The sequence below is a fragment of the Oncorhynchus keta genome, chromosome 25, assembly GCF_023373465.1.
Source record: "Oncorhynchus keta strain PuntledgeMale-10-30-2019 chromosome 25, Oket_V2, whole genome shotgun sequence".
Lineage (NCBI taxonomy): Eukaryota > Metazoa > Chordata > Actinopteri > Salmoniformes > Salmonidae > Oncorhynchus > Oncorhynchus keta.
This window is the reverse complement of record NC_068445.1, coordinates 38,902,957-38,916,502: the sequence shown is the minus strand read 5'-3', so window position 1 is coordinate 38,916,502 and position 13,546 is coordinate 38,902,957. Positions and strand designations below refer to the sequence as shown.

Sequence of the window (13,546 nt, the reverse complement as noted above, 5' to 3'; positions counted from 1 at the left end):
ATTCCAATGTTATTCAATTACCTCAGTGATTGCTTATTCATAGTAGAAATGTATGTAAAAAAAACAATGCAACCATGGTTGAATATTGTGACGTAAATGATTCACTTGTGTTGCCAGCACCACTAGTCTTGTGTCTGTTGTAGCGTGCTCAGACAGAATTACGTTGCTGTTCCCTCTTCTCTCTCTAAAACAACAGAGATTGCAGTATCACAGCATGCCTGTCTGTGTCTGCCTCTACCCTGTCTGTCTGCCTCTACCCTCTGTCTATCTGCCTCTACCCTCTGTCTATCTGCCTCTACCCTCTCTGTCTATCTGCCTCTACCCTCTCTGTCTGTCTGCCTCTACCCTCTCTGTCTGTCTGCCTCTACCCTCTCTGTCTGTCTGCCTCTACCCTCTCTGTCTGTCTGCCTCTACCCTGTCTGTCTGCCTCTACCCTCTCTGTCTGTCTGCCTCTACCCTCTCTGTCTGTCTGCCTCTACCCTCTCTGTCTGTCTGCCTCTACCCTCTCTGTCTGTCTGCCTCTACCCTCTCTGTCTGTCTGCCTCTACCCTCTCTGTCTGTCTGCCTCTACCCTCTCTGTCTGTCTGCCTCTACCCTCTCTGTCTGTCTGCCTCTACCCTCTCTGTCTGTCTGCCTCTACCCTCTCTGTCTGTCTGCCTCTACCCTCTCTGTCTGTCTGCCTCTACCCTCTCTGTCTGTCTGCCTCTACCCTCTCTGTCTGTCTGCCTCTACCCTCTGTCTGTCTGCCTCTACCCTCTGTCTGTCTGCCTCTACCCCGTCTGCCTCTGCTGCTCTACCCTCTCTATCTGTCTGCCTCTACCCTCTCTGTCTGTCTGCCTCTACCCTCTCTATCTGTCTGCCTCTACCCTCTCTATCTGTCTGCCTCTACCCTCTCTATCTGTCTGCCTCTACCCTCTCTGTCTGTCTGCCTCTACCCTCTCTGTCTGTCTGCCTCTACCCCGTCTGTCTGCCTCTACCCTCTATCTGTCTGCCTCTACCCTCTCTGTCTGTCTGCCTCCACCCGTCTGTCTGTCTGCCTCTACCCCGTCTGTCTGCCTATACCCCGTCTGTCTGCCTCTACCCCGTCTGTCTGCCTCTACCCCGTCTGTCTGCCTCTACCCTCTCTGTCTGCCTCTACCCTCTCTGTCTGTCTGCCTCTACCCTCTCTGTCTGTCTGCCTCTACCCTCTCTGTCTGTCTGCCTCTACCCCGTCTGTCTGCCTGCCTCTACCCTCTTTGTCTGTCTGCCTCTATCCTCTCTGTCTGTCTGCCTCTACCTTCGGAGTCTGCCTCTACCCTATGTCTGTCTACCTCTACCCCCTGTCTTTAACAATTTCAGTTCAGTCAAATTATAATTTGTCTCTCTCCAGAGGTGACGTTATTCAGCCCGTCCCAGATATCGGACAAGGTTCTGTTGAGGATTCTGAGACATCCAGACGTCATCCAGGAAATTAAGTTCAACGACAGTGACAAACGCTGTCCTCAACACTTTGTCTACCAGAGAGGGAAGGCTGTCGACTACTTCATACTCATACTGCAGGTAGGCCACACACCACACACACTCTGTCTTTCTGGCTGTCTTTGTGTGAATCAGCCAGTGATTGATTCAATGAGTCACCATTGTGACATGGTTTTAAATTCCCACATGAAAAGTTCCTTCTTAGTTTGTTTTTATATAAGTCCTGACTTCCTCTGTTCATCCTGGCCTGGAATAGACCCCAGAAACACTCTCTAACATCTCTGTGTTTCTCATTGTTGAAATCAGCCATGTCCTGCTACCTGTAACAGATGGCAGCTCCCTGCCCGACCTCGACAGGGGGTGGCAAAGTATTCACTTATTTAACCAGGGGTGACGGAAGGAGGCTTTCTGTGTCACAACACTAACCCAGAGGGAGTTAGCTCTACGTTAATCAACCACACAGCCAGACTAACCATCCTGTTGAAGGTCTGTTGTGAAAGCTGCCACTGGCCTCATTCAAGGCCTTCACACCTACACTCTCTCCAACAAGCAGAGGAGAAGAGACGAGGAGGCCATTTCATACTAGTGTTGCATTGATATGACATTTTTGGCCGATATCGATATTTTCTTTGCCCCAAAAAATATGATACCGATAACCAATATTAAGCATTCTAGTGCAGTTAAATAGTTAACACATGGCCACAGCAGTCTAAGGCACTGCATCTGTGCGAGAGGCGTTACTGCAGTCCCTGGTTCGAATCCAGCTGTATCACATCCGGGCCGTGATCGGGAGTCCCATAAGGTGGCGCACAATTGGCCCAGCATCGGCCGGGGTAGGCAGTCATTCTAAATAAGAATTTGTTCTTAACTGACTTGCCTAGGGAAATAAAGGTTACACTCCACACGGACCAAAAAATTATTTTGTTGGCATTTACGTATGTCCCCATTTACCGGTAAAACATAATCAAAACTTATTTCTTTCACTTACTTGCTGTACTGTTTGGTCGTTCAGGCGTTTCATTCTCAACCAGGAGTTCTATGGAACGCCGTTTGGGTCAAAAAAGTTACTTCAAATAAGCTTGTTGACCAATCAGGACCTGAATATGACTTCACGTCACATAATAATTTAACACGCTCATACGTTTTTACATAGTTATTACACGTTGATTACACTATCACTCCTATTTCATATATCACAAAGATTCATCGATACGTGTGCTATGATGCTGGTAAAGTTGTCTCAGGCACCTACAGTGCTGGTCATAATAAAAGCTAGCTAGCTCATTGATGCAAACAATGTTCTTCCTCAAAAACATAGCAAAACGACATCTGTTTCAGTAGCTATAGTTAGTTAGCTAACTATAAAGATGTGTGTCATCTAAAATAACCCTAATTTATAAGACCGTTCTTATTTGATTAATGGTGGTCGGACCCATCTATGTGAAGCTAGCCACTATAAGGATTAGCCACAATAGGGGACTTTGCGTTTATCCTTCAAAATAAAAGTATGGTATAATTCTACTATTTGTATTCCATTTGCATCACTGTCAATGACACATTTATTTTGAAGGTAAACTGCAAATTCCACTATTGAATATTGAGAAGAGACGAGGAGGCCACTATAGAATTTTGAGACGAGGAGGCCGCTATAGAATATTGAGAAGAGACGAGGAGGCCGCTATAGAATATTGAGAAGAGACGAGGAGGCCGCTATAGAATATTGAGAAGAGACGAGGAGGCCGCTATAGAATATTGAGAAGAGACGAGGAGGCCGCTATAGAATATTGAGAAGAGACGAGGAGGCCGCTATAGAATATTGAGAAGAGACGAGGAGGCCGCTATAGAATATTGAGAAGAGAGGCCGCTAGAATTTTGAGAGAGACGCCGCTATAGAATATTGAGAAGAGACGAGGAGGAGGCCGCTATAGAATATTGAGAAGAGGCCGAAAGAATATTGAGAAGAGACGAGGAGGCCGCTAGAATATTGAGAAGAGACCCGCTATAGAATATTGAGAAGAGACGAGGAGGCCGCTATAGAATTTTGAGACGAGACGAGGAGGCCGCTATTGAGGTGAATATTGAGAAGAGACAGGGTAGAGGGGAGGAGGCCGCTGAATATTGAGAAAGAGGCGAGGAGGCCGCTGGAGAAGAGGCGAGGAGGCCGCTTTTGGGATGGAGAAGAGGCGAGGAGGCCGCTATAGAATGGCCTAAAAATCATATCTCGATTTTATTTATATATTGTAAATCATGATTTACAAAACATCAGAAATGGTTTTTTCTAAATAAGCTTTTGTTGTACAAATTTAAAGGTAGAATAAACAGCATTTTCAACAGTTGGCAATAATCTAATGAATTCAGAGTTTGTGATAATATATCTAGGCTAAATATAAGCCTTCCACAATCATAAGACTCACTAATAATGTAATTATTTTATCAAAATTGTTTAACCTGCTGTTCTGTTGTAATTACTGATTTGGCTTTCAAGTCTGTCTATGAAAATGCCATTTTTGTTTCAAATGTAAACCAGAACCATGCATAATACACGTTCACTAATAATGAATAACTTGTTGAAGCAAGCGTTATAGACAATTAACACAGGTCTCATAAACAATCCAACAAGCCCACATGCTGGTGAGTATCCAGCTAATCTTTTATATTTCTAGTCCATTTTGGTCCATTTTCGATCTATTTGCTAGCTAACAAGGCAGAACAGTGGAATTATGAACACATAATTGGTGTGTGTCCACGTGTGTGTAAACTGAGATTAAGCGGTGACGCGAGAGGAGGAGAAAGGGGGAGAGGAGGAGAAAGGGGGGGAGAGAGGAGAAGAAAGGGGGATGAGAACAGAGGAGGTAGGAGGAGAACGGGAGAGACTGGGAGACACCGTGCCACACTGTCAGTCAGCTGTGTATCAATAGGCTAATACCAAGTTTAATCTAACCCCCAGCTAGCCTCTGCACCACTCTGTGTAGAAAGACACACACACACAGAAACACATGCAGAAACACACACAGACACACACACAGACACACACACACACACTGTTTTCCCATAAATCAGTTATGGCATTAGTCCCTAAACAGTCATTAGCCAGCGCCAGTAATCCAGGGATTGTTAGGCTCAGCTTGTTAGCCACCCACCCCACCCTCATCATGATGTTATCTACTCAGTGGGAGGGCCCGTAGGTGGAATAATCCATTGAGCTACACTGCATGGAGAAAAGTATGTGGACACCTGCTTGTCGAACATCTCATTCCAAAATCATGGGCATTCATATGGAGCTGGTCCCCCTTTTGCTGCTATAACAGCCTCCACTCTTCTGGGAAGGCTTTCCACTAGATGTTGGAACATTCCTGAGGGGACTTGCTTCCATTCAGCCACAAGAGCATTAGTGAGGTCGGGCACTGATGTTGGGCGATTAGGTCTGGCTTGCAGTCGACGTTCCAATTCAGGTGTTCGATAGAGTTGAGGTCAGGGTTCTGTGCAGGCCAATCAAGTTCTTCCACACCGATCTCAACAAACCATTTCTGTATGGACCTCGCTTTGTGCATGGGGGCATTGTCATGCTGAGACAGGAAAGGGCCTTCCCCAAACTGTTGCCGCAAAGTTGGAAACACAGAATCGTCTAGAATGCCATTGTATGCTGTAGCGTTACGATTTCCCGAACCATGAAAAACAGCCCCAGACCATTATTCTTTCTCCATCAAACTTTACACTTTGCACTATGCATTGGGGCAGGTAGTGTTCTCCTGGCATCAGCCAAACCTAGATTCGTCTGTCGGACTGCCAGATAGTGAAACGTGATTCATTCCAAAGTCCAATGGCGGCGAGCTTTACACCACTCCAGCTGACGCTTGGCATTGCGCATGGTGATCTTAGGCTTGTGTGCGGCTGCTTGACCATGGAAACCCATTTCATGAAGCTCCTGACGAACAGTTATTGTGCTGACGTTGCTTCCAGAGGAGGTTTAGAACTCAGTAGTGAGTGTTGCAACCAAGGACAGACTATTTTTAGACTCTGCGCGCTTCGGCACTCGGCGGTCCCGTTCTGTGAGTTTGTGTGGCCTACCACTTCGCAGCTGAGCCGTTGTTGCTCCTAGACATTTCCACTTCACAATATCAACACTTACAGTTGTACGGGGCAGCTCTAACAGGGCAGAAATGTGATGAATTGACTTGTAGGAACGGTGGCATTCTATGACTGCGCACAATTGTCTGGGTTTGGCCGTCCTTGTAAAAAACATATTTGTTCTTAACTGACTTGCCTCGTTAACTGAAGGTTCAATAAATCAATATAAGTAAATGGCGGTGCCACGTTGCAAGTCACTGAGCTCTTCAGGAAGGCCATTCTACTGCCAATGTTTGTCTATGGCAATTGCTTGGCTGTGTGCTCGATTTTATACACCTGTCAGCCATAGGTGTGGCTGAAAAAGATCAAGGACAACAACCACCTGAGCCACGGCCTGTTCACCCCGCTACCATCCAGAAGGAGAGGTCAGTACAGGTGCATCAAAGCTGGGACCAAGATAGATATTTTTCAATCTTAAGGACATCAGACTGTTAAATAGCCATCACTAGCCAGCTACCACCCGGTTACGCAACCCTGTTTCTTAGAGGCTGCTGCCTTATATACATAGACGTGGAATCACTGGTCACTTTAATAATGGAACACCAGTCACTTTAATAATGTTTACATACTGCTTTACTCATCTCGTGTATATACTGGATTCTATTCCACTGTATTTTAGTCAATGTCACTCTGAAATTGCTCAATCTAATATAACAGTTGAAGTCGGAAGTTTACATACACTTAGGTTGGAGTCATTAAAACTAGTTTTTCAGCCACTCCACAAATTTCTTGTTAACAAACTATAATTTTGGCAAGTCGGTTAGGACATCTACTTGGTGCGTGACACAAGTCATTTTCCCAACAATTGTTTACAGACAGATTATTTCACTTATAATTCACTGTATCACAATTCCAGTGTGTCAGACGTTTACATACACCAAGTTGACTGTGCCTTTAAACAGCTTGGAAAATTCCAGAAAACAATGTCATGGCTTTAGAAGCTTCAGATAGGCTAATTGACATAATTTGAGTCAATTGGAGGTGTACCTGTGGATGTATTTCAAGGCCTACCTTCAAACTCAGTACCTCTGTGCTTGACATCATGGGAAAATCAAAAGAAATCAGCCAAGACCTCAGAAAAAAAATTGTAGACCTCCACAAGTCTGGTTCATCCTTGGGAGCAATTTCCAAGCACCTGATGGTACCACGTTCATCTGTATAAACAATAGTACGCAAGTATAAACACCATGGGACCACGCAGCCGTCATACCACTCAGGAAGGAGACGCATTCTGTCTCCTAAAGATTAATGTACTTTGGTGCAAAAAGTGCAAATCAATCCCAGAACAACAGCAAAGGACCTTGTGAAGATGCTGGAGGAAACGGGTACAAAAGTATCTATACCCACAGTAAAACAAGTCCTATATCGACATAACCTGAAAGACTGCTCACCATAGAAGAAGCCACTGCTCCAAAACTGCCATTAAAAAGCCAGACTACGGTTTGCAACTGCACATGGGGACAAAGATCTTGCTTTTTGGAGAAATGTCCTCTGGTCTGATGAAACAACAATAGAACTGTTTGGCCATAATGACCATCGTTATGTTTGGAGGATAATGACCATCGTTATGCTTGCAAGCCGAAGAACACCATCCCAACCGTGAAGCATGGGGGTGGCAGCATCATGTTGTGGGGGTGCTTTGCTGCAGGAGGGACTGGTGCACTTCACACAATAGGTGGCATCATGGGGAGGGAAAATTATGGGGAAATATTGAAGCAACATCTCAAGACATCCGTCAGGAAGTTATAGCTTGGTCGCAAATGGGTCTTCCAAATGGACATTGACCTCAAGCATACTTCCAAAGTTGTGGCAAAATGGTTTAAGGACAACAAAGTCAAGGTATTGGAGTGGCCATCACAAAGCCCTGACCTCAACCCTATAGAACATTTGTGGGCAGAACTGAAAAAGCGTGTGCGAGCAAGGAGGCCTACAAGCCTGACTCAGTTACACCAGCTCTGTAGGGAGGAATGGGCCAAAATTCACCCAACTTATTGTGAGAAGTTTGTGGAAGGCTTCCTGAACCGTTTGACCCAAGTTAAACAATTTAAAGCCAATGCTACCAAATACTAATTGAGTGTATATAAACTTCTGACCCACTGGGAATGTGATGAAAGAAATAAAAGCTGAAATAAATAATTCTCTCTACTATTATTCTGACATTTCACATTCTTAAAATAAAATGGGGATCCTAACTGACCTAAAACGGAATTTGGCTAAGGTGTATGTAAACGTCAGACTTCAACTGTGTGTGTGTGTGTGTGTGTGTGTGTGTGTGTGTGTGTGTGTGAATTCCATTATTTTACTTTTAGATTTGTGTGTATTGTTGTGAATAGTTTTTAGATACTACTGCACTGTTGGAGATAGAAACACAAGCATTTCGCTACACCCACAACATCTGCTAAATTGTGTATGTGACCATTAACATTGATTTGAAGTTGCAGAATCCACTAATTTGAAGGCGTGTACTTTTGGCAATGTAGTGTATGTTTAGGGGGGTGGGAGAGCACTGACATGTGGAGCCTGTCAACAATTTAATGTTATTTGAATAGAGCCTGCCAACAATAGGATGTTAGGAGGGTGATGGAGCCTGCCAACAATAGAATGTTAGGAGGGTGATGGAGCCTGTCAACAATAGAATGTTAGGAGGTGGATGGAGCCTGCCAACAATAGAATGTTAGGAGGGTGATGGAGCCTGCCAACAATAGAATGTTAGGAGGTGGATGGAACCTGCCAACAATAGAATGTTAGGAGGGTGATGGAGCCTGCCAACAATAGAATGTTAGGAGGTGGATGGAGCCTGCCAACAATAGAATGTTAGGAGGGTGATGGAGCCTGCCAACAATAGAATGTTAGGAGGGTGATGGAGCCTGTCAACAATAGAATGTTAGGAGGTGGATGGAGCCTGCCAACAATAGAATGTTAGGAGGTGGATGGAGCCTGCCAACAATAGAATGTTAGGAGGTGGATGGAGCCTGCCAACAATAGAATGTTAGGAGGTGGATGGAGCCTGTCAACAATAGAATGTTAGAAGGTGGATGGAGCCTGTCAACAATAGAATGTTAGGAGGTGGATGGAGCCTGTCAACAATAGAATGTTAGAAGGTGGATGGAGCCTGTTAACAATAGAATGTTAGGAGGTGGATGGAGCCTGTCAACAATAGAATGTTAGAAGGTGGATGGAGCCTGTTAACAATAGAATGTTAGGAGGTGGATGGAGCCTGCCAACCTGGCACCACCTCCTCCCAGTCCCTGCTGCTGAAAAACATCCCCACAGCATGATGCTGCCCCCACCATGCTTCACCGTAGGGAAGGTGCCAGGTTTCCTCCAGACGTGACGCTTGATATTCAGGCCAAAGAGTTCAATCTTGGTTTCATCAGACCAGAGAATCTTGTTTCTCATGGTCTGAGAGTCCTTTAGGTGCCTTTTGGCAAACTCCAAGCGGGCTGTCATGTGCCTTTTTACTGAGGAGTGGCTTCTGTCTGGCCACTCTACCATAAAGGCCTGATTGGTGGAGTGCTGCAGAGATGGTGGTCCTTCTGGAAGGTTCTCCCATTTCCACAGAGGAACTTCGGATTCTTGGTCACCTATCTGACCAAGACCCTTCTCCCCCGATTGCTCAGTTTGGCCGGGCGGCCAGCTCTCGGAAGAATCTTTGTGCTTCTTCCATTTAAGAATGATGGAGGCCACTGTGTCTTTGAGGACCTCCAATGATGCAGAAATGTTTGGTACCTTTCCCAAGATTTGTGCCTCAACAAAATCATTTCTCAAGCTCTATAGACAATTCCTTCGACCTCATGGCTTGGTTTTTGCTCTGACATACACTGTCAACTGTGGGACCTTTCAAAATAATGTCCAATCAATTGATTTCACCACAGGTGGACTCCAATCAAGTTGTCGAAACATTTCAAGAATGATCAATGGAAACAGAATGCACCTGAGCTCCATTTAGAGTCTCATAGCAAAGTGTCAGAATACTTATGTAAATACAGTATTTCTGTGTTTGTTTTTTAATACATTTTCAAAAATGTCCAGAAATATGTTTTCGCTTTGTCATAATGGGGTGTGTCGATTGCTGAGGAAACCGTTTTATTTAATCTGTTTTAGAATACGGCTGTAACGTAACAAAATGTGTAAAAGGTTGAGGGGTCTGAATACTTTCCAAAGGCGCTGTGTTCATGAATGAATGAATTGGTTGTTTTGGTAAATGTGTGTCTGTGTGTGTGTGTGGGGGGGCAGCATTTGTTAATAGCATAGGCGTGGGAGCAGAGTCATGAGAAACGGGACCATTCTCTTCCAGATAATCTCCCTCCGCCCCAATCTTCATTCCACCGTTATTACAGCTACGTGTGTGTGTGTGTGTGTGTGTGTGTGTGTGTGTGTGTGTGTGTGTGTGTGTGTGTGTGTGTGTGTCCTTCCTGTTACACGCCATTACATAGGCCTATTTTTGGTTGGTTGTTTGTTCGTGTCTGCTCCCAGACGTCAGTCGATTCTGTTTCCAGAATATTGTCATCAGCGATCAAATATTTGCCCCTTGGTGTGAGGGAGGGAGGAAGGGTGGGAGGCGGGGAAGGAGAGATGGAGGCGGAGAAGGAGGGGATTGAGAAAGGTGGGGAGGGAGGGAGGCATGGAGGGAGGGAAGGGTGGGAGCCGAGGGAGGCGGAGAAGGAGGGGATTGAGAAAGGTGGGGAGGGAGGGCGGGGAAGGAGAGGGGGAGGCGGAGAAGGAGGGGATTGAGAAAGGTGAGGAGGGAGGGAAGGGTGGGAGGCGGGGAAGGAGAGAGGGAGGCGGAGAAGGAGGAGGGGATTGAGAAAGGTGGGGAGGGAGGGAGGCATGGAGGGGAGAATGATTTTTGGTGGGAGGATGGGTTGTGGGTGGTAGTAGATTGTGTGTGTACTGGCGTTTTGCTGCTCCACTGTAGCTGGCCACTTTCATCACATGATGTGCAGCCGTTTGCAAACTACTGGCAGCCCTATTCAGTAATATATCAGCCATTATTTCATAAAGCCTTTTTATCACACAACATGCAGGCAGGCAAGGTGAGACCGGTCCGACAGGGACTGACAGTTTCAGTTATGAAGGCAGAACATTTTGACACACATCCAGCTGTATGCAAAGTACAGGCAGCCCCGTTCAAGAATATGTCAGCCATTATTTCAAATAGGCTATGATTTTACACACACACACACACACACACACACACACACACACACACACACACACACACACACACACTACCTCTCTCTCTCACTCTCCCTCTCGGGGTCATGCAAGTTCATCCTGTCAACAGATACACCAGCTGTAATCTAGATAACCTCTGCTCCTGGAGATAATAGACCGTGCAGCGTTTTGTTCCAGCCCAGCACTGACACAAATAATCAAGTAATGATGGTGTGAGATCCACCCACACTGCAGGGCCTGTTTGGACCAGAGTTGCCGGTCCCTCTGCTCTCGAGGTTCATCAAGTTTTAGTAGACAGTCAGTGGAACACAGAGAACTCTCTTCTCAGGAGGGGTCAGTGAGGGTTCTCTCACTGTTGATGATTCATTCATAAACACCTGAACTTTGACCCCGACCTACCTAGAACCATGTGGTTACATGAACACACACACACACACTACGAGCACTGCCTTCTGTTCAACGGCTAATGTTCAAGTCATATTCTGGTTGAACACACTGTGTAACCCACTCAGCTTGATGTTCCTGTGTGACCTGATCATAATGTTCAACTAACCATATCAATTGAGGCTAAACGTATTATGGTGTTCCCAGCTATCATTAAATGTCTCATAATGTGTGTGTATTGCACTGTAAACCACACCTGGGTTCAAATCATGTTTGAAATCTTTTAAATACTTTGAGCCAGATGGGCAGAGTTTGCAGTTTTGGGACCATTCTGTTGATTCATTATGCCAGACAAGCTCAATCAAGCACAGATAAAGTATTTAAATGATTTTGAACATATTTGAACCCAACCCAGGGTGTGTGTGTGTGTGTGTGTGTGTGTGTGTGTGTGTGTGTGTGTGTGTGTGTGTGTGTGTGGTGTATTGTGAAAGCCGATGGCTGGACATGTAGAGCAGGTCAGACTAGAATAGCGTCTAGCTTTTCACCCCTCCTGTCTGGTTCTATTCTTTCTCTCTCTCTGACCTCCCCTACTTTAAACATACCACACATGGTGTGGAGGTGTGTAAACACGAGTCCTTTGTATACTCTGATGGTCTATTCAAGGGCTGTATGTCCTTTACAGATCTGAGCTGGGTCAGAGTGGCTGAGGAGGTTTCTGTTCTGACAGAGAGCTGAGCTGGGTCAGAGTGGCTGAGGAGGTTTCTGTTCTGACAGAGAGCTGAGCTGGGTCAGAGTGGCTGAGGAGGTTTCTGTTCTGACAGAGAGCTGAGCTGGGTCAGAGTGGCTGAGGAGGTTTCTGTTCTGACAGAGAGCTGAGCTGGGTCAGAGTGGCTGAGGAGGTTTCTGTTCTGACAGAGAGCTGAGCTGGGTCAGAGTGGCTGAGGAGGTTTCTGTTCTGACAGAGAGCTGAGCTGGGTCAGACTGGCTGAGGAGGTTTCTGTTCTGACAGAGAGCTGAGCTGGGTCAGAGTGGCTGAGGAGGTTTCTGTTCTGACAGAGAGCTGAGCTGGGTCAGAGTGGCTGAGGAGGTTTCTGTTCTGACAGAGAGCTGAGCTGGGTCAGAGTGGCTGAGGAGGTTTCTGTTCTGACAGAGATCTGAGCTGGGTCAGAGTGGCTGAGGAGGCTTCTGTTCTGACAGAGAGCTGAGCTGGGTCAGAGTGGCTGAGGAGGTTTCTGTTCTGACAGAGAGCTGAGCTGGGTCAGAGTGGCTGAGGAGGTTTCTGTTCTGACAGAGAGCTGAGCTGGGTCAGAGTGGCTGAGGAGGTTTCTGTTCTGACAGAGATCTGAGCTGGGTCAGAGTGGCTGAGGAGGCTTCTGTTCTGACAGAGAGCTGAGCTGGGTCAGAGTGGCTGAGGAGGTTTCTGTTCTGACAGAGAGCTGAGCTGGGTCAGAGTGGCTGAGGAGGTTTCTGTTCTGACAGAGATCTGAGCTGGGTCAGAGTGGCTGAGGAGGTTTCTGTTCATATGCATATGCTCTTTTATTTCTGGGAAGGAAATTAATTGCTGACAGAAGTTAAATCTGTCATTATAATCCTAATTCTTAATCCCTCTCTTATCCTGTCTCTTTCCATCCCCTCCTCCACCTTTCCTCTCTTCTTCTCTCTCCTTCCCTCTCTTCTTCTATCTCCTTCCCTCTCTTCTTCTCTCTCCTTCCCTCTCTTCTTCTCTCCTTTCCTCTCTTCTTCTCACCACTTCCCTCTTTTCTTCTCTCCTTCACTCTCTTCTCTCTCCTTCCCTCTCTTCTCTCTCCTTCCCTCTCCTTCTCTCTTCTTCACCTCTCTCCTCTCTTCTTCTTCTTTCTCCTTCCCTCTCTTCTTCTCCTCTCTCCTTCCCTCTCTTCTTCTTTCTCCTTCCCTCTCTTCTTCTCTTCTCTCTCCTTCCCTCTCTTCTTCTCTCTCCTTTCCTCTCTTCTTCTCTCTCCTTTCCTCTTTTCCTCTCTCTCCTTCCCTCTCTTCTTCTATCTCCTTCCCTCTCTTCTTCTCTCTCCTTCCCTCTCTTCTTCTCTTCTCTCTCCTTCCCTGTCTTCTTCTCTCCTTTCCTCTCTTCTTCTCACCACTTCCCTCTTTTCTTCTCTCTCCTTCACTCTCTTCTCTCTCCTTTCCTCTCTTCTCTCTCCTTTCCTCTCTTCTCTCTCCTTCCCTCTCTTCTCTCTCCTTCCCTCTCCTTCTCTCTTCTTCACCTCTCTCCTCTCTTCTTCTTCTTTCTCCTTCCCTCTCTTCTTCTTTCTCCTTCCCTCTCTTCTTCTCTTCTCTCCTTCTCCTCTCTCCTTCCCTCTCTTCTTCTTTCTCCTTCCCTCTCTTCTTCTCTTCTTTCTCCTTCCCTCTCTTCTTCTCTTCTCTC

At 46.1% G+C, this 13,546-nt stretch overlaps 1 protein-coding gene and 1 long non-coding RNA gene across 4 annotated transcripts in view; both read left to right on the top strand.

The window, feature by feature from the left end:
• Nucleotides 1–13,546, top strand: part of LOC118358576 (metal transporter CNNM4) — an 87,784-nt gene that overhangs the window by 48,251 nt on the left and 25,987 nt on the right. For both annotated transcript variants that reach the window (XM_052479290.1, XM_035736537.2), the window contains exon 4: nucleotides 1,370–1,539. In XM_052479290.1, the coding sequence (XP_052335250.1) occupies nucleotides 1,370–1,539 (170 nt within the window). The remainder of the gene's footprint in view (nucleotides 1–1,369; nucleotides 1,540–13,546) is intronic.
• On the top strand, nucleotides 11,840–13,077 carry LOC127911770 (uncharacterized). 2 transcript variants are annotated; one of them, XR_008079314.1, is made up of 3 exons: nucleotides 11,840–12,094; nucleotides 12,142–12,470; nucleotides 12,565–13,077. It is a non-coding gene; the product is annotated as an uncharacterized LOC127911770 (long non-coding RNA). The 2 variants fall into 2 exon arrangements; XR_008079315.1 differs by lacking the exon at nucleotides 12,565–13,077 and having other exon boundaries at nucleotides 12,142–12,282; nucleotides 12,377–12,504.